The sequence below is a fragment of the Channa argus genome, chromosome 19, assembly GCF_033026475.1.
Source record: "Channa argus isolate prfri chromosome 19, Channa argus male v1.0, whole genome shotgun sequence".
Taxonomy (NCBI): domain Eukaryota; kingdom Metazoa; phylum Chordata; class Actinopteri; order Anabantiformes; family Channidae; genus Channa; species Channa argus.
This window is the reverse complement of record NC_090215.1, coordinates 4,715,618-4,735,948: the sequence shown is the minus strand read 5'-3', so window position 1 is coordinate 4,735,948 and position 20,331 is coordinate 4,715,618. Positions and strand designations below refer to the sequence as shown.

The 20,331-nt window shown below is 38.5% G+C and overlaps 1 protein-coding gene across 10 annotated transcripts in view; it reads left to right on the top strand.

The window, feature by feature from the left end:
- The first annotated feature begins 1,756 nt into the window (after positions 1 to 1,756).
- LOC137104649 (microtubule-associated protein 4) overlaps positions 1,757 to 20,331 on the top strand; it is an 87,379-nt gene continuing 68,804 nt past the window's right edge. For all 10 annotated transcript variants that reach the window (XM_067486142.1, XM_067486139.1, XM_067486140.1 and 7 more), the window contains exon 1: positions 1,757 to 1,883. In XM_067486142.1, coding sequence (XP_067342243.1) covers positions 1,778 to 1,883 — 106 coding nt within the window. In that variant the 5' untranslated portion in view covers positions 1,757 to 1,777. The remainder of the gene's footprint in view (positions 1,884 to 20,331) is intronic.

The window sequence follows — 20,331 nt, the reverse complement described above, 5'->3', positions numbered from 1 at the left end:
GAGCTACAGCAAATCAAAATAAACAAAAACTTGATCAAGAGCGGTAAGAAGCACAGCACAGCACAGCACAGCACAGCACAGCACAGCACAGTAGGCCACTTGTTCATTACAACTGTAACTTGCTGCTTACACAGCACTTTACCCGCTGTAGTCCGTGGACGACTGTCTTACTAACTGAGCCCAAATCTAAATGTAAATGTATGTATTTCATACCACATTAAGCAGGGCTTGGTGGTGAAGCTCGGGAGGGTTGGTTGCAGAGCATGGTAATCTGGGTTTTGAACTCGGACCCCTTTCTCCTGGAGCCAGCTGACTAACAGGAAGAGTTTACAGTCTAACAACTGACAAATGTCCAGCAGTCAGCACTGTGACAAAGCTTGTTCACAGTAAGTGGTGAGAAGTAACAAAGGACAAGTACTTCATTACTGTGTATTTGTCACATTTGTGATAAATATAACTGTCAAATTTCTGTACTTAAATACATTGAATTCTTCTTTGACTTTTACTCTAATACATCTTTATATCAATAAATATTAAAACTTTTTACTCCACTACATTTCTAATCAAGTACATTTCTAATAAAGGTATGTTATATGTTAACACTTTAAACATGTTTTAACACTTTTTAAAGCCCACGAGTGATCACTTTCAAGTACTTTAACTTTAATATTTAAGTAAAATATAAACCATGTACCTAATTTTGCTTGAAAATGTCCTTGCATCCTTATACTTTCACTAGTGTACATGTGTATTTTGTGTATTTGTACAGTTACAGTTTATGAGTTGTTCATTCACCACTGATCACAGTATGAGGAATAACATCCACTCTACGGCTCCTCTGTATCTACGCTGAAATTGAACCTGATACATAAACATAAAGTAGATTAAGCTGGTTCGAGTGTCTACACACATGGTAACACATGAACTTGTGTACAGGCCTACAGATTATGAACTATTAAAAACACAAAGATATCTCTCCACCTTCAACTAAACACAGCACAGACGTAGATTTTATTTCGCTCCGTGCGCAACAGAAGCGCACAACTCAGGGCCGCGTCATTACGCAGCACCGCACTGCCACGTCACTGACTGAGTTTGCAAAATCTGCAGGCTGCACTTTGCATGATGTTTGTTATTTTGGTCACAAGATGTCACTATAAACCTTAGCAAGATAAAGTTGGTGGCTGTGGTGGGAGAAAGAGAGGAACGTGTGAAAGACAATGTAGTGCAATACTGCAAAGATGAACGTTTTTGACACTTATGAATGTTGTGGTGATGTTTGTGTTGGCGGAAGATTCTTGTTCAGTTTTTTTGTTTTTGTTTTTGGTACGAAAAATACTCACTAATAATTGAGCAACGTACTTATTTGTGTCTTCTCCAGCTTTAATACACGTGAATGTGCTCGGGGGATTTTTACTTTCCGATTGAAAATTCTTCATTTACTAAAACAACTATAATTGCTGTCATCCGAGTGACAGTTCCACCTGGGCGGTATCCACCCATGGCGGTATCGGGGCGTCTTCCTGGGCCGTGGACGTAACCAGAGCGCCTGTCTCCCGGCGATTGGACCGACACAGGACCGTAAAAGGAGTCAAACTTCTCTATTGTGCGTGCAGCGTGTCTGTCAAAAGTCCATATAGTGACCCACCCAGGATCAGATGCTGTGGTTGGATAATCCTCTTGTCACTAAAAGCTTTGCTTTGATTTAATTGGATCAAATACCGGCCAGTCGGAGTTTGTGACTTGTGATTGGAGTAGAGTTCCCAGAAGGAGGAGCATGTTAGTGTGCAGCGAGGGGAGCATACTGTTGGGTGGGCGGACCGTAGCAGTGACAGCGACGCTCGGAGAGTCCCGACAAACTGTCAAAAAGCAGACAACTAACGGTGAGTCAAGCTGAAATAAGAACATTGTATTTGTGTTGCTGTGTGGGGAAATTATAACTGTGTGCAGCGAGTGGAGAGTGAGTGTGCGGACGATTCGAGGCTGTGTAGCAGTGAAATGACGGTGATTTTGGATGAGTGATCTCACGGCACGCATCTCAGCGACGCTGTAGTTACTGCTGCTTTCAGGTGCTCGTCGGAAACTCGCCCTTTGTGGAAGGAGTGGGCGGGGTGCGCAGACGAAATGGACTCGCCCTTTTTATGAACTCATAACCAAAGACCGTTGTTTTACAGCTGCCCCGAAGGCCTCGCCCCGGACTATAAACTTTCACTTTTCCCTTCATATTTACTACGGAGCCAGGGTTTTTCAAATGCAACTCAATATGGTGGTCCCTAAATTCCCGACAGCACTTGAGGCAGCATGGGTGCGTACGGTGAATTTGCACTGTCACACACAGGAGGAAAGTTGCACAAGCTAGCTGGAGATTTTACTGTTGTCTCTCTATGTTGGGTCTGTCCTTTTTGAATGTCTTCGAAGAGGACACAAGGACTGCACGGTAAAAATAGTAGCAGAGCCCCATATAGTTAATTGTCTATATGGACAGGCTTCCAAAGTCGTTACTCCAATACCATAAGCATTACTGCCTGGGTTAGTGATGGTGTCATCTGTCCCTGCTGGCTCATTGATGAAATCTCAGGTCCAAACGAAGCAGGACTTCGAGCTAAACATGTCTGCTAACTGTTGATCTGTCCTGAACATCAGCTGGAAGGCATTTTAGACCTTTCCTCTTTAAAGCTAATGTATGCTTACCCTACACTGTAGCCTGACTTGGACCAAATATACACTACATGTCACGTTGACTGTAACAGCTGATTGGTCAGAGGATGGACAAACACAGAAAAGTCCCCTTTTTCTGCCTCAGTGGTGGTACAAAGTATTTCCTGTGGTCTCGAGTAAAAGTAACTGCTGTTCATCATCTATTAGCTCCAACTCTTATCCAATCCAGTCAGTTTCCAGTCAGCTTATTGTCTCCTGTGGTTTGCTTGTACAACTCAGAATTCATAGCTCCATCAATGATGGCAGGCCACCAAAGTCCAGAGCCTCAAAGCTTGTGACCTCCCAGATTATTACAGGACCTGTTCTTTGTGTGATCATTGTTGGTCAACCACTCTGTCCTGAGGAGGCTAATAGTGGTTTTGACACAGTCTGGCTGACAGCTGTCTGGTGGAGCCCAAACTCTTGAATAAGAGAAATAATTTTTTACCATTTTCTAGCCTGGTGGTTAAGCCATGGAATACTTCTGCTAACCTTTGATTTCAATCAATATTCAATATATTAATCTATTTTTCAGTTCATTAATAGTCAGTTACGGTGGTCTTTGCTTATACTCTTAATAACTGAGCAAATTTGCTTTTGGAGACTATAAATTGTTGTTGGAATTACCTAAAAATTAGTAAGATTATTTTTTTGGTTCAACTTCAACTGATTTTCAAAGTGATGAACTGTCTTCCTTTGTAATGAATTACATTTAAAAGAAACCCATCTCATCATGTGTCAGTTTTTATGTAGATTTGTGCTTAGAATTATTATTTTGCCCATGATCAGATCATGTCATCAGGCTATGACCTGATAAGATTTTCACACAGTGCTACATGCAAACCACACTGTTATGTTATCACAAATGGTATCTTTCAGAACAGACACCTGCACCAGAACATTATGGTACATCCTGCCATAGAAATTTACTATATAAAGAGGAAGCACAACAGAGGCTTGTCCCTCTCACTCCCTCCCTCCTGGTACCCCCCCTAATATCCAGATTACTCTGCAATCCTCCACATCCAGATTACTGTGTAGAGAGAGGTGGGACTGATCTAAGGCCCGGAATTCATTATGGACCAGATCCAATCACATCTCTCACATGTTTTGTTGCCTCTTGCTTTGCTGTAAGTCCACCAAAGTGATCAGGTATTAGGCCTGAGGGGTGGACGTTTATCAAACTGGTCGTATGCCTTAAAACTACCATTCTTACTTCTCACTGAGCTGAACAGTTAAAGTAGCTCTGTGTTACATGAAACTTTCACAGTCTAAGAAGATGAAACAGTGGTGAAACACATGCTTTGCGCCCTAGGAATCGAACCCCACCTGAAAGTTCTGTTTGCTTTCAGCTGGGTGTCTATCTGCTACCCTGCTGGCTGTAGAGAGGAAACATGAACCTGTGCAGGGAAGGCTGGAGAGAGAAACCTCTCCTGTCTGTCTGTCCAGAAATGTTTCTTGTCAAAGTGATTAGAGTCTTTTATTTTGATGATGCATCAGCTTAAACTCTATAAGTGAGCTGTAATGTCTAGTGTTTTTGTTAACAGAAGTGCATATTAAATCTCAAAATTAGTATATTTTTCCTAGCTGGAAGGGCAGTTTTCCAGCAGCAGGTAGTTTGATGCTACACGTCTTTTCAGTCTATGCTGTGTTGTTCTGTATGATGGAGGCCGTTGTGTTACCTCGGATCCAAAGTAAGAATCTTAATTTCTATTGTGATTAGGAAGCACTGTACCTTGGAAAGCGTTTAGTATGACCATTTTGTAGAAACTGCAGCAGTACTGCTTCCACTAAGAGCAGATATTTCCAAATGAAAATGAACATCTGTTTTATTCCTTCACTATTACACATCAGCCAACTCCTCCCATTGTACTACAATACCACTGTCTCAGTGTATTTAACTTTTATTAGCATTTTCTGAGTTGGCCCACTTTAATGCATTTTTCTGCCAGTACCTTTCAAAGTAGTTTTACAGTTGTGGATACTGGAAATAACTTTCTAAGTGTTCTGTACTGCAACAGTGGGAGAACTTGATAATAATCTGTTCTTAAGTCCCTGACTGTTGCAACACACCTTAATGTTAGTTTAAGGCTGTGCTGCATTAGCACATGAAGTATCCTGCACTTTAAATGGTAACTGAAGTTAGAAAAATCAGCCAAACCTGGGCCTCATTTATCATAACATGCATTATAAAAGTTCTAAATGTGTTCAGAGGAACTGTCTGTATGGTTAAAACAAGACGATACTCATAAAAGTGGCACATGCACAGCTTCATGCACTGAGCGGTGATAAATCTCAGCTGTTCTATGTTCAGGTGCAGGGACATGTATATACATAATCACCTCCAAAAAACATAATTTCTAATTGATTATCCCTTTAGTTCAGGGTCACCACAGCAGATCATAGGTCTGTATGTTGATTTGGCACATTTTTATGCCTGATGCTCTTCCCGAAGCAACCCTCTCTTATTTTTACTGGGCTTGGGACTGACTGCACGGATGGGGATGGGCGGTTTGGGGTTCAGTGTCTGACCCAGGGGCAGACGTGAGAGCCGGCCGGGTGGTACCTCTTACCCTATAGTCGGTGGGAAATACTTCTGATAATAACCATTCAATGGCATGATAACATTTAAATAAACTGCAGCATATGGGTTTGCTTTTGCTTTGGACAGATGATTGCACAGAGCAGATGTTTAAATTCTGGTTTTATGCTCTTTGGTTTTTGTTTTTTTATTTTTTTCAATTTTTGGAAAGTGTTCTCCTTAAATACATAATCAGACTATAGCAAAAAAGGGCCATAGTTATCTATTTTTCAGGAAATCCCAAACCGGAAAATTACAGTGATTCCAATCAGAATGCATTTGTTTATATGTTGCAATATTGTAAAGTGTTTTGGATAAAACCAAAACACTTTACAATATTGCTTCTCATTTACACACTCACACAGCAGATGCTTTGCAAGGTGCTTGGGAGCAACTTGGGATTCAGTGTTTGCCTACAGTGACTTTAACATGTACCCAGGAGGAACCAGGTGTCGAACCATTGATCCTGTGGCACCATGCAGGTGCAATAACACTAAAAAGGTATCACAATAAAGTAATAATACTATCTCTTGTTTTATTAGTACTATAAGAATAACATGATTTTAAGAAAAACATGTTTGATGTGTATAAGCAGCGCTCTCTCTCCAGTGCCTGCACTATACGAGGATCTGCCCTTTTCTCTTATATCACTGCAGGCAGCTCTATTGGTGAAACAAGGGCATGGCTGCAAGTGCAGGAGCTCTTCATGACCATGCACAACATCGTTGATGCGCAAAATGAAATTGGCATCATTTATTTATTTTATGCAGCCAACAATCAGGTTGAGCCTATAGACCCCCCTCAAAACCTGTTTGCCACAGCACAAAGTCTCCAACAGCAGCGGGTCTTTCCAGCTGTCACTAATGAACATTAATTCTATCCATAACTCGTTGGATAAACATGCTTTCCATGTGAGTCAAGGTAGTTTACTCTGGTATGTATCATGACCACAAAAGCTAAACAAAGATTGTGTGTGCATTGAGATGGTACACACTGTAACAGAGCCTTAAGTATTTGGATCAAGTGGCTTCTGGAAAAATAAGGTGGGCCTTAAAAACATCGCCTTGGCAAACATCTGTATGCTGCTGGGTGTATTTTCTATTTTTTTATTTTATTTTTTTTTATTTTTTATGAAGTTTCACATTGTTTAATTTATTATTCCTTTATTTTTCACAGTTTGTTTTCTGGTTTATGCAGTGGTATCATTTGAGGTTTGGCATTGAGATATTTAGGCAGGTATCAGCATCCAAGTGATAATTTTGGCATTGTGACCAAAGTAGTGATTCATGAACGACTGCTCCACCGACCGAGTTACCGCTTTACATACAACATCATAAATCATAGAAACACTGTCAAGTTAATCAAAATTAGAATAAATATTCACTAAGGAAGGGTGATATAAGGAGGAAATTATGTAAGGAAAGGGTTAGTCAGGAAACCATGACTATAGTAGGAGGGGATGGAAGAAAGGAAGGGAGGAAGTAGTTTTAGACAAACACACAGGTTGTACAGTTTGGAGAGGCCCTGGCCTCTTCCCAGACTCTGGAATGTCAATTGACTGGATCTAAATGGCCATTGACTCTGTGTCTTTACTCTCAACCCAGACACAGCCACTGTGTCTGATTGTCTCTGGGTTTTTCTGTGTAAAGAGCCATGAGGCGGCCACCTCAAATTTCATGCCGTCTCCACCTCATCAAGGCTCTGGTGGGTCTACATGGAAAAAACACATTTCTAATATTTAGCAGTTCCAAGTTAGTGACAATGTACAAGTGTCACTTGTGTAATGGTTAAATAAACAGTACAGGACACTATGGTTCACTTGCCAAAGCTCCATAGCTGCTGAAATTGTCTTTTTTTGACAACACTAACAAACCTGACGAGTGCACTTCTGTCTCCTGTTAGCAAAGCTTAGTGTAGGCTAAAGCTTTTAACTAGCAGCTTTCTGTCTTTTTGTTCTTGTTGCACATTAATGCAGGTTAGATCAGCTTTTACTAACTAACATTAATTCAGCGAAGGTTAACGAGTTGAAACGTTTGCGTGTATGTGCTCACTGTCAAGTCAGTGGTGAATCAAACTGTTTGTAAGCCCATCGATTGTCTATATGAGGTTTCTGCTATAAAACCATGAGCTGATCTCACATCAGTTTCACAGTCATCCAGGTAAAGTTTTACGCTTCAGATCAACCTTTAGTTTGAACAGTACATTCAGTATTAAGAGCAACAAGCTGTTGGAAATTAAAATGTGCAAAAGTTAATGATTGATTACATGTTTAATCAACATGTGGTACCTTGTGTTGCTGTGTAACACACCATATACAGTATATATTTCATTTCACTTGGTATTCTTAGCATCTTTGGGATGCAGGTCGTGATTCGGGATAACACTAAAAACTCTTTTTCTTCTCAACCTACATTTTTTTTGGTTTAGTTCCACAATCATCCTAACGTGATGTGTAAAACAATCATTCTTAGAGGATATTTCAGTGATTGGTTGTTTCTTTTATTTTCTTCTACCTAATATTGGGAAGTGCAAGTCTAATGAGACATGGACTAAAGAGTGAATTCATTAGATCTATACCCCAGTTAGAGCTGTTGTGTTGCAGACAAGTAACAGTAAAAAAGTGAATATGAATTTTACTTCATTTTGTCTTTTATAAAATACATAGCTTGTAACATTAACTTGATTAAACATGTTTTTACAAAATATAAGACATGGTACACATGGATGCATTTCTGTCCAGAAGATCAGAATTGGACCACCACTAATTCATGTTGAGCCAGGAAAAGCCCTGTGTCTTCATAATGGATATTTTGCTGTGACTTTCTTCTGTTCTCCTCAAGTCTGCTCACCATATCTGAGCATTATAAATGATCTTAAGATGCTTTAACCTTGTTTACAGCAGTTTGTCTTTGAGTGATCCAGATCAGGGAAGAATCAGTTAAATCTGGGTTGCAGGAAAGTTGATATAGGCTCCACAATCAGGGTCACTCTTACTGTAAGACCACAAACTTCTGTCTAGGAGTCAGGAAGAGGAAGCTCATCATCCATGTGCTCCTATGCTGCCAATTCATGCTGCTGCTCACCGGCAGTTTATACAGTTACCTTCACAGTTGCCACCAGTTCAATAAAAGTTATCACTAATCCCTGCATTTAATTACTCTAACACAGAGTAATAAGGAGTCATTGCTTTGTGTTATAGTTTAGTTTCTCGGGACGTTGGTTGTTTATTTGGATGATGGTTGATACTATTTGCGTGGGCAGCTATAGTGGTATCTTAAGGGGGTCACAGCCTAAATGTGATCACGTGTATTAGAGGGTCAGCTTGCAAAGTTCTAGAAATGCAAACCCTGTACCCTTGTGTCCTGATCATAACAAACCAAAACCTCTGAAGAGTTAAACCAAGGTCATGTTTAGCTTTTTTGCCTTAAAAACAACTGAAACAAACAACAATTCCTGGTAACACTTTCCATCAGTATTGAGTCTACAGTGAATTTAATATTACTGTAAAAAACTTGGATCTATTTAATGCAGGGCTTTTGATTTCCTTGACCAGATTAGCATTGATTCATTTGTTTTACACCAAAGTATCAGTTAAAACTCAATGAGCCATTTGTTTTATTTCCACAGTTGTCAGAGATGTGTCATTAATAAAGTTATATAGCTGTTTTCAGTGTATGCAGCCAGGTCTGTTGGCGGACAAGCTTCTAGTGAAGTGGATGTTCAGGCCATATCACAAATGGCCCTCGTCAGTTTAGAGGTTATGTTTCTCACCATCAATGGATGTTATTGTTTTTTAAGATTGTATGGCCATGTTAAGAATAAGTTGACGGAAGATAAAGCCAAAATTATTTCTGAAATATTCCTGCAGTGCTTTAAAATATCATCATGTGTCATGAGTAAGTTCAAAGAAATTAAATCTTTGGCTCATCTCATCAGAGAATGTGAGGAAAATCTACAGTTTGACTCAGGCTGCCTCTAGTTTAAATGGATTACTGATCAAAGTCTTTGTTTTATCCAACTTACAGTTCAAACATTAAAGTATCTAATTTACAATGATTAAAAATCTATACAAAGTACCATAGGTGTATCCTGCCATTGGAGAACAAGGAACCATAATGTAGTTTTTTAGCTTGATATATGATCTAGATGTTATGGATGTTGCAGATGCCGTAAGTAACTCTCTTTATAAGAACAAAACTGTGCTGAATTCCATATAGGTCTGTTTCATGCCTTAGATACAGATCGTACATTTTCTCTTCATTTTGATGTTTCTGCTTACATCTGAATCATCTTTGTCTCATAGAGTTCAATCTGTCATATAAACTCAAATTGACAGATGTTTTTAAAAAGATGTTTCACCAGAACCACTGCTTGTTACTGAATAATACATGAATAATATTTATTTTTGACTCAAGACTGTGATGCACAATTTTATGCTGATAAATGCTATTTTTTATACCACAAACCAGGCCTTCTCAGAATACAGATTGTTTTTCATGACCTGCCAACTCCCATTCAACCTAACCCAACCCAAACAATTTCAATCTTTATGTTTTCTCATTAATTTTAATATTTTTATATATTATTATATATAATATAATATTTTTTTCTAAATTAACTAGACAAAACATGATTCAGCAACAGGTTTGTTAAAAGTATGTGCTGTTCCTCTGGGCTCACATGTACCAAATTAATAATGAAAGACATCACAACAAGCCATAAACATTGTAAAGTATAACCCCCCCAAATGTAGGCAATTTAACATTAGTTAAAGAAAAAAATGATAGAGTTAGTAAAATAATGTGATATATTGCCCAGCTCACTTTGACTGAAAGATCATTATGGCCTCTAGAAAACCTCCATGCTCATCATGTTATTTCATTCCTAACATGTCAGCATGAGAGATGAGCAACATGTTGAAGCATCAATCAGCTTTAGCTCTGGAATGCAGTCTGTAATCCCCAAATGATTAACCACAGTCAACTGTGCTTGACAAAGTAAAGTGGTTGACAAATTACTTGACGTTTCCGAAACATTACTTTTAGTAAAATCAATTAAGTAATTACTTGAAATTATATAATCCATCGTGTCCTACAGTGGTTTGTCTTGCAGATTTCTAATAGCACTCTTATAGAGGCAGCCTTATACACAGATGTGTGCGTTAATCTGTGTGAACATGCTGATGTTAGATGGGTGGAGCCGAAGTTTGCGTGACATTGGCGGATTGAATGAATGAAATGATGGAGGGATAGAGAGCAAAGGGGAAGAATGGGCTGGTACAGAGTGAATTGGTCACTGTAATCCCCCCTCGCAACCGTAGCAGCTGGACATGTGTGTCAGCAAACAGGCTTTAGTACTGCCAATCAGCCCTAACAGGGATTATACAGCAGGGTGAGGAGATGGATGGGTGAATAGGTAGGCAGGTAAATGGAGAAATGTGGTTAAGAGGTGTATTTTAGAGAAGAGAAGGCAAGAAATCTGAGAAAACTCTGAGAATTGTCTTAGTGGAATAAACAATTTCCCTTAGCTTTTTACAGTCACTGCTCATTTATAGTACATACTTTGTGAGCTTTACACTGGAAGTCTGTGAGTTTGGTTGGTACATTTTTCTAAAGTAATTGTAATTCGTAGAGTCAATTTAATGGTGTAATCCTACTATAATCCAAAATATCAACAGCGAGTTCTCATCAAAAGGATGCAATACAAAGAAAAGCACAGGTCCAAAAGATGGGGATGTCCAAATGCCGAGACCTTATTGGGGACTATTGGGGAGCTGGTTCGATACCTCTCCAAGATGTCGCCTTTAATCTGTGGCTTTGTCTTTTTTTCTTGTGTTTTTGTTCTTTTTAGTGAAAGTTGCTCCATTTGTAAAGAATCAAGGCATTTGTCTAAATGTGCTTGATGACGATTTTACTGTTTAGTACTCTTATTGGTACTCATTGGCAAGTATTCAAATGTATGTACTTGTACTTAGTCTGAAAAAAAGGTGGTATTGGAACATCTCTACTAAAGGAAGTTAGTTTAACTGAGAATGGTTTAAATTAAAACAACAGTACAGAAAAAGGCTACAGACCATTAGATGAGAACAGGTATCTTTTCTTCAGTCAAAAAAAAAAAAAAAAAGAAAATCAGTTATGTGCAGAAATAATCAGCTGGATAATCCTAATATCTATTGAGATCTTAAAGCTACTACAAGTAGAACCCCTTGTTGCCTTTTCACGCTGAATCTGACTGGGAAGGGAGATAATGATGGTGACATCAGAAAAACACAAATAGCTGTGAACAGCTATCAGGGATGTGAAGCATTTCCAGTTCTTGATGAGGTTTATGAGCAACACAGCAGAGAATCTTTTATTGTCATAAAAAATCCACAGCTATATTTGCCCAGCAAAACAAGCTGCTCACCACTGACTTCCCTCAGACAAGCCCTGTGATCACAACCTGTGTGTGACAGTGTTTGTTTGGGGATTAGTTTACCCCTGTCTGTCTGTGTGTGTGCGTCGCTGCTGCTTTGCATTCCATTGCGATGTGTAAAGCCTTGCGCTGCAACAATAGGGCATAGTTCCCAAAAAAATACTGTGTCTATGCTTTGGACTGTGTGTAGGCAAGACCACGAGGACATAAAGGGAACTCATTCAGTAACTAAGGGCGTTTGTGTGGAGGGGAGGAGAGAAAAGGCAGGAGAAAGAGAGGGGAGGACATGTGGTCAGTGTGGACATAACTACCTGTTTGTCTGTCTAGCTGCTTTTTTAACGTGCGTGCTGATGACCTACAGCAAGTGCTCAATTATAAAACATGTCAGGAAAGTCATGTGTAACTCTGTTAGGAGCACAGCTATGTCTCTCACACACACACACACACACACACACACGGTCAAACACTAGCTCTTTCACTTAGGCCTTAAACAGGTCCACTGTGAGTTGTATCAATGCAATGTGTGGATGCTAGAGCAGCAGGACAAACACACACACACACAAACACTCACACACACAGGGAACATATTAACATCACTCTAAGTGAAACTGCGAATATACCCAAACATCATAAAGACTCTGGATGTTAAGAGCCAATCAAGAGAACACCAAAGATCCATGACACACACACACACACACACACACACACACACACACACCCTCATTCCATTTCTGTTTTGCTTCCAGTGGAAGCATTTGCACTGAATAAACATACAGTTCTAAAAACTATTTGAAGAATTGAAACTGTTGCCCAAGTTCTTTCACCATAATTGACCTTTACTCAGCCATGAAAAAAGATGTGATCATATCATATTATTATTCCAAAGTGGATAACACTTTTAAGTACAGCTATCCAGGCTTTAGACAGTCTGTTAGCAGACTGGGAGAATGATCCTGCAGTTTGCAATCAGGTAATGTAATATTATGCAAAACAAGGTGATGTCACAAAAATAACAGAGGCTTTGTGTGAAATTAAAGAGGTGAGAGATAGACGGGAGTCTATGAGATGTGGCTCTTATCTTTCTACGGATGAAATGCTGGGTGAGCAGCACTTCTGACTGGTCCTGATGGACAGAGTCTATGTTTTCACACATTTCTCGGCATTCAAACAAGCAACCAGGGATCATGTGCTCTGTGAATCAATCTTTAGGTGTACAATGCAAGTCTGTGTCTTTATGCAAGAAATGCTTTCCATTGAATTTTGCATTGAAATAGCATTAAAAACCTTTGGATTTCCATACTTGTCACACTAAAGTTTAGGAAGTCTAAGGTCTTCCTGTGTATCTGTTCAGTTTTTTTGACTCCTGCATTACTTCCCTTATCTATCACGCTTCTTCCATACATTGGCTCATACAGTACATCCTCACCAAATCTCTTTCCCTTATCAAGCTCTCACACTGTTCTTCAAGGATCAATCGATCAATCGTTTTGTCCCCCTTCATTCTCTTCTCGTCTTATTTGTCAATGTATGATTGACCCTTTTTAGAGGCTGTCACAGAAATTAATCCCCAGTAATTAGCAATGCAAAGTTCTGTGCACACGCGATTTTAGAGCTGTCAAAGTTAGGACATTTATTGACATAATTCCCTTACACATCACAGCGCAGGGGGAGAGAAAGGCAAGACACATGCACCTCATCCTGTCTGAATGTTTAAAATCCACGGGGGAAAGTGACTTATTTAGACCTGTACGAGAAAATTATATAAATTATGTGTAAATTAAAATTTCTGTCAGGCCTAAGGTAGACTTTGTTTTTAAAATGAGGTCGCTTCATTCATTCTTTCACTCAGCTGTGTACTGTCTGCAGCCTTTGGTTATGCACATGCGCAGTTGGAGAAAGCCGATTAGAAACCTGGCATTTGCTATACATGACAGAGTAATTGGCATCTACCTGGGGAAACCAGGTGTCCTTAATCTCCTACCCCGATTTCAGAAACCAGCTTTCCCATTTATAGAGAAAGCCAACTGTAACCTGGTTACTTAAGTCCATGTAAACACACTTAATGTGAGGACTGTCCCCACTTTGTCATAATGTCACACCAGTCCTCACTCTTCTGTTCATACATCTTCATAGTGAGTCAACCAAATTTCAGTCTTAAAATTGGTAAAGTTAAAGAAAGAAAAGTCAAAATTACCTGTAGTACACTGGTGTTTTGTCAGGAAAGAAAAACGAGATCCCTGCTCCCCTATATAAGATTCCTGGAGTTTGTTTATTGCTTATTACACACACAGTTACAAACACATCCTCAAGAAAGATTAAAAGTACATGGAAATTGTTATTTCTCTGCCTAGAGTGTATCGTGACCTCTGTATATGTGAGTTTGGACAGACTAGAAATGTTACATTATTATATTATTACTTTACTTTTTGCTGACTATAGTTTACCAGTTGGCCTAATCATTTCTTTTAGACTGGTGTGACACAGCTGCACAGACAGACTGTATTATATACTTTTTCTGGCTTCCATCACTTGTTATGTACAGCAACAAGCTTCCTGAAATGTGTGTCTTCTTTGCTCTAACCACCTTCCCCTGTGTGTGTGTGTGTGTGTGTGTGTGTGTGTGCGGTCAAACAAATAAAAAAACTGCATAACTTTGAGTATTTATAGCTGTGATTCTTTTCCTTCTGCATGTTTGCTTTTGTGTGTCATTTAGCATTTTCATTTCCATAGTCAAATGAACAAGAGCTCATTCAAACTTGAGCCTTTTGGACTGAGTATGAAAAACTTTAGGTGTTAAAAATTTCTGTTTGTATATTTCCATTCCATTGACGAGACATTAAAAGGCTTTAGTCTCTCTTCACTGCTGTATGCTTTGTTGCTCAAGACAGTCAGGTTATTGCTTGTCATTGTTCTTTTAATTTGTGCATTTTGAAAGCATCCTCTGGCTGCACTGTTTAGTTATGTTTTCTTTCTAAGGGTCAGTGATGCTACTAACAAAACCTAACAAGCCTAAAATATAAGAAGGAGAAGTGAGAAATTGTCATCTGCACGTTGTGTGAGCTTATTCTCGTCAGGATACTGCAGGAATAAAGTGTGAGACTGCATGCATGCAAGTACTTGAATATGTAATTCAACTAATAATTAATTCATGGGTCCCATGTCACTTTCGCAGTATTTTATAGTTTCTTCAAAACAAACAAAAAAAAAATTGGCCATGAGGAAATAATAATAAACGTGGGTTTTCAGAGCAGGAAGTAGAGAAGGGCTAAATGAAACTATAAGTAAGTACTTTCTACTTTCTTCAGTTTTATAACTTGACAGTGTTACAGAACTAAATATTCACACAGATGCTGTAGTAATTCCTGCACACACAGTCGCACACACATTTTCCAGTGCTTCATTATAGTAAGTAATGGACAGTCGCCAAACATGCACCTATATGGCTCCTGAGACTAATTACAATGCACAATATTTCTCTCTGTCTGTCACACACACACACGCCTTCCTCCCTTAGGCCGCCTGCTCCTTTTTATGGACAATGCAGAGCCCTGAGGACCTTTCTGCCTGTCTTTGCCTTGTACTTTGCCTGTCTGTGTTTGTCACCACTTTCTTATCACTTGTACTGTAGTAGGCGTAGTAGTCGTAGTAGTTACAGACCTTGATGCTGAACATATCACCAGCTTCCTCATCACCTATGTTTTAATATGTAAAAGACATATTTAAAAAAAAATGTTTTGTCACAATAGTGTTTTGTTTTTTGATTACATGAATGTCAGTATAGCGGTAAAAATGTGAATTGTGAGAAGTGTGTTTGTTGGTTTGTGAGTTTTCAGATATGCAGAAGTGACAGAAATCACATTGAGTGTCAGTTATTACTGTATGTGTGGGTGTGTATAGCAGAAAATGTGCAAACTACTAAAATGATCTCATATCAAAAACCCTTACGTATTTAAATGTGTAACTTCATTTCATGTGCGGAATTATAGTGATCTGTAAACATTTACTACATATGAATATGCTGAATGACAGTAAAGGGTTTAGGCTCGAAGTCAATTGTATTTGTGTCAGGTTAAGGTTTTTTTTTTAACTCAAATGGCTGAAAGGCACTGTTGAACGTTTAACTCCTGATATCAGATACATGATCTGAAAGAGTGTTAAGAGTATTGAAAACAACCTTTTTCACAAACCTGCCTTGTAGCATTGCTTGACTTTTTGGAAGCAGTTCCACATTTTTCTTGCAGGTTTCACTGCTTTGTGTAAACACAAAATTTGCCGAAGGCTTAGGTGTGATCTCACCCGGACAGAGTATAATGTTTTCAATTAAATTCAATAATGTGGTTAAATAATTAAATAGTTCAAGATCTCCGGTGTTTTTAACGTAAGTTCAAATTGTTGCAATTGCAACATTGCAATTTTGTTAGTTAGCAAAATTGTTATTACTTTTCAAACTAATGACAATTCATTTGTCAAAATTGTAGAATGAATTAAACGGTAGTTATTTTACTGTAGTAATCTGTTACTTTAAATAGCACAAATAAATATCAATAAGATATATTGAGTAAGTAGTAAAACTTGGACCAGCAAATCATTTGGGCCAAATTTGGGATTTGCCATGTTATTATTTGATAGTCATTCACTGCTTATCTTATTCATGCCACTTATCTCTGAGTTTACACAGGTGTTAAGTAAGATTTAAAAAGATTTATCAGCAAAAATCTAATAGAGTAATCATAATTACATATATGTTTTTTATTAGTATTTTAAGTCCCAAAATATTAATTGTTTAAAACATTTTTATTAGAATGAGCATTTAATATCTGATTTTTTTTATTGACCTAGTCTACCATGCTTTGCCATTGCTTTTGTCTGTCATCTTGTTTAATATAGTTTTTGCAATACAAATGCCAACATCATCTACACCTCGGTGGACAAATGACATTGACCTCAAATCAGTTTGTCTATTTAATGACCAGTAATGATAACGTTAAGCAAATTGAAAAGTAATGAGGTGAATGGCAAAAATTTGGCTTTTATATTACAAAGTAGCTAATACACCATTAATGCGGCTCATAATCCTTTTTTTGCCTGCTGTTCCACTGTACACATTTGCATATGCCCAAATAAATGCAGGAATAATTATGCTTAAGATAACTAAAAAGACCCACAGCTACAAAGTGCAACACAGACATCTAAAAAGTTAGCTTTTTACAAGACCTGATATTTGTTGATGGTAGCAGCAGATATGCCATAAATATGAACGTATAAACTGTGCTGTCTTGCTGGGTAGTTTTTAATCATCTTCTTCTTTGCTAGGTCATTCAATAATAATAAATCCAGGGCAGGCTATTAATCATATGATAGATGTGTCTGCTCTCAAGCTGAGTCATTCAGTTCATAGTTATGTGTCCAGTTTTTAAAGGTCAATGGGTTAGAAATGTAAATTGTGCATTGAGATATCATTTGAACTAACAGCATTAGCTTGCTAATGTCCCGTCCTGTGGAGTTTACCAGCCCACTGATTGCAGAAAAGTGGATGCAGTGCTGTAACTGTACAGATCTGTCGGCTGACATAGGCTGCTCAAAATAAACTGTGTAACGTACAAATATAGATGCACTGTATAACCTGTACACTGCGGTAAAAGCTTTTATCATTTCTGTTTATGTTGTAGTGACACTCAGTTAGTAAAGAGTTAATGGTAACAACTTATTTGCTGTTGCTGCTCTTTCACATTAAAAGCTTCCAGCTTTTGAGATGCCGGGTTACTTTTATTGTAAAGCATCAAGGATGTATAATATTTCATCACTTTGCAGTCATAGATGACATGATCTGTGACAAACACTGGAGCCTTCCTCACACTTGGAACGGGAGAGGTGGGGGTCAGTGGTCCTCAGATGAATACAGGCTGCAACCTAAGTCTTACTGCACCTTTAATATATTTAACATGCATGTGCACATAATCTAAAAATTATGTCATTTTTCACAAGAACGTCCCATAGATGAAACACCCTGTTTGTCTGTGCTTAGTTTCCAGAGTTGTACAGTTCTTTCTGTGAGTATTACAGAGCCCCTTTCTGTGTTTGGCATTTAATAGGCTCTTTAAACACAGGCTTTGTCCTCTTCAACTGGACATTCCTGATCGTATTTCATTGACACACTGGTACATAAAAAACACACCCCCACTGTTTTAATTCAAGGATTAATATCACACTCTGTATGAATAAAGGCACAGGAAACCTGTTCTTACTTTTGTAATTAGGAAGGGACCAACAGAAAGAGTCAGGTCACTGCTTGATGGGTAGATAAAGGACTTTGACCCGAGTTTCTGTTTGCTTCTCTTTTCCAATGGGCAGTCAGTGTTTTTTTTTCTTTTTATGTATCTATAACAACAACACATCAACAACATAACAATGGAGTTTAAAACTACACCACACTCTTACCCTCATCCAAATTGTGCCTAAACCTAACCCACCTGCAGTTTGTTTGTTACTTTTATCATTATGACCTAAAGTCATTTTTACGTGATGTGTCAGTGGACAAACAACCTGTATGGTTTTATGGAGGACTTGTTATAATATGACACTTACACATTATTGGAGTTTTGATTTACAGTGTGAACAGTTCAGATATGTGATAAGAGCTTCTTGAAAGCATCTCTGTTGGTAGTAACATACACACATATCCACAAGCACAGAGCCATTAAAGTAGATCCGCTCTAGTGATTATTGGTTAGAATGTCAGGTTGTGACACTGGGGATTTTGAAGCTGTGCTTATCAAACTGGTCAAGCAAAGGATGTTAAAAGAAGGTCAGCTTGTAGTATAAAAGATCCTATTGGTTTCTGAGCTGTTTAACCCTGTGAAACGTATGGGGACCTGTAGTTAGAAGTGCCATATAACAACAGTTAAATTAGATTCTTCAAGCTCCAAAATTAACACATCCTTTATTCTTTTTTGTTTTAATTCATTGTAAATTTGAGGAAAACCACCAAAAATTAATTTTATTTCTTCCAAAAGTTATCAGTTGAGATAAGTGACTTAAGCTGCCATTCAATTTGTCAGGAGTAAAAGTTAATCCCCTAGGTTTTGTATGAGCAGGCTGTTTGTGTTTGTGAGAGAGTGTGAGACAGAGAAATTGAGTGAGAGCCAGAAAAGCCTTGTCAGCTGTCTCAGTAAATCAGTGGGAAAGAAAACAGAAGTGTGGCTGCAAAAAAAAAAAAAGGAGAAGTAGCCTTAAATACACAATCAAACAAAAAAGTAAAAAAGGGTGACACATGCATATACTCTCTTCCACAATGAAGAGCGATGAAGAGGGTCTGTAGAATCACTAAAAAAACTCATCTTGTATAATAAGGTAAATACATCTAAACGATGTGTATGTACGCAAATATTACCATAGTGATTCATTGTTGTACACGTTATTTCTGTTGTTCATTTTTACTTGCAGACCTATGTTCACATTTTGACAATTTTGGAGCAGATACAATATGTTTCCTCAATCACTATCTTATGTTTTCATGTGAAGTGACACAGGATGAAACCAGTCGTAAACAACCACAGAGCCTTAAACTCATTAAATCAAGCAACGGTGTGAGCCAGCTCACACACGCACACACACACACACACACACACACACACACGCACGCACACACAGTAAATGAGTAATCCGAGTGTTTAGAGGAAGTATCCCACCTCTCTTAGAAAGTGACATAAGAGGTGAGCTTTTTCGCACAATGTGCACAAGCTCAGGATACGTCACAGTGTTTGTCCAGACCATGTTAAGTCAGTTTTCTTTAATAATTATTACAAACTACACTCATACTGTAATACCAATTTTTATTTTAAAATGTTTTACCAGTCTGATTCTTACAGCTTCTGCATATGTTCAATGCGCCTTTCAACCTCCTAACTATTTTAAAGTCAAACTCTGCCACATGGATCCCCCCACCCATTGTCCAATGGCTGACATCATACACTTCTATAAGCTCTAGTGAGTTCAGTATTTCCCTCAGCACTCTTGTCCACATTATCTCTCACATGATCAAAGGTACACAGAGGCAATGGAGGGATATTAAACTGCCCCACAGTTGTTTTACCTCCACATTGTCCTTGGACATTGAACTGCTCCAAATGCACTTTTCACACTCTTTAAATAATAGAGTACAGCAGCTGGAGGCAGGCAAATATCGACGATTGTCAGTTGTCTGGTTTTGTCAAAATCTCCTGGTCTTAACTGGTTTGTCAGAGCCTCCTAGCAGCTCAAAGTTGTCATTTGGGGTGTGATTATGTCCATGCAGCACTTAAAGGGAAGTGAACTCAAACGCCATGCAGTGCATGGTCCTCTCACTTTTCTCTGACTTCTTTTGCCATGTTACACCAGCAAGAAGACATTTGTATTTTTACATATCTGAGATAATTATAGAGTTGATGCTGCAGTGCCTTGCTCGACAGCACAGTTTGGAGCACACTGTAACAGGTGGCATGTATCTGGTTTCAAACTTCCAGCTGGATAGCATCATTGTATTCAACAAGCCTCACCCAAAAGACACAGACCCCTCGAGTTTATTGTAAACAGGATCCATTTGTAATGAGTGCTGCTCTACAAGCAAGAAGGAAATGTTTGAAGACAATGTAACCATGGTG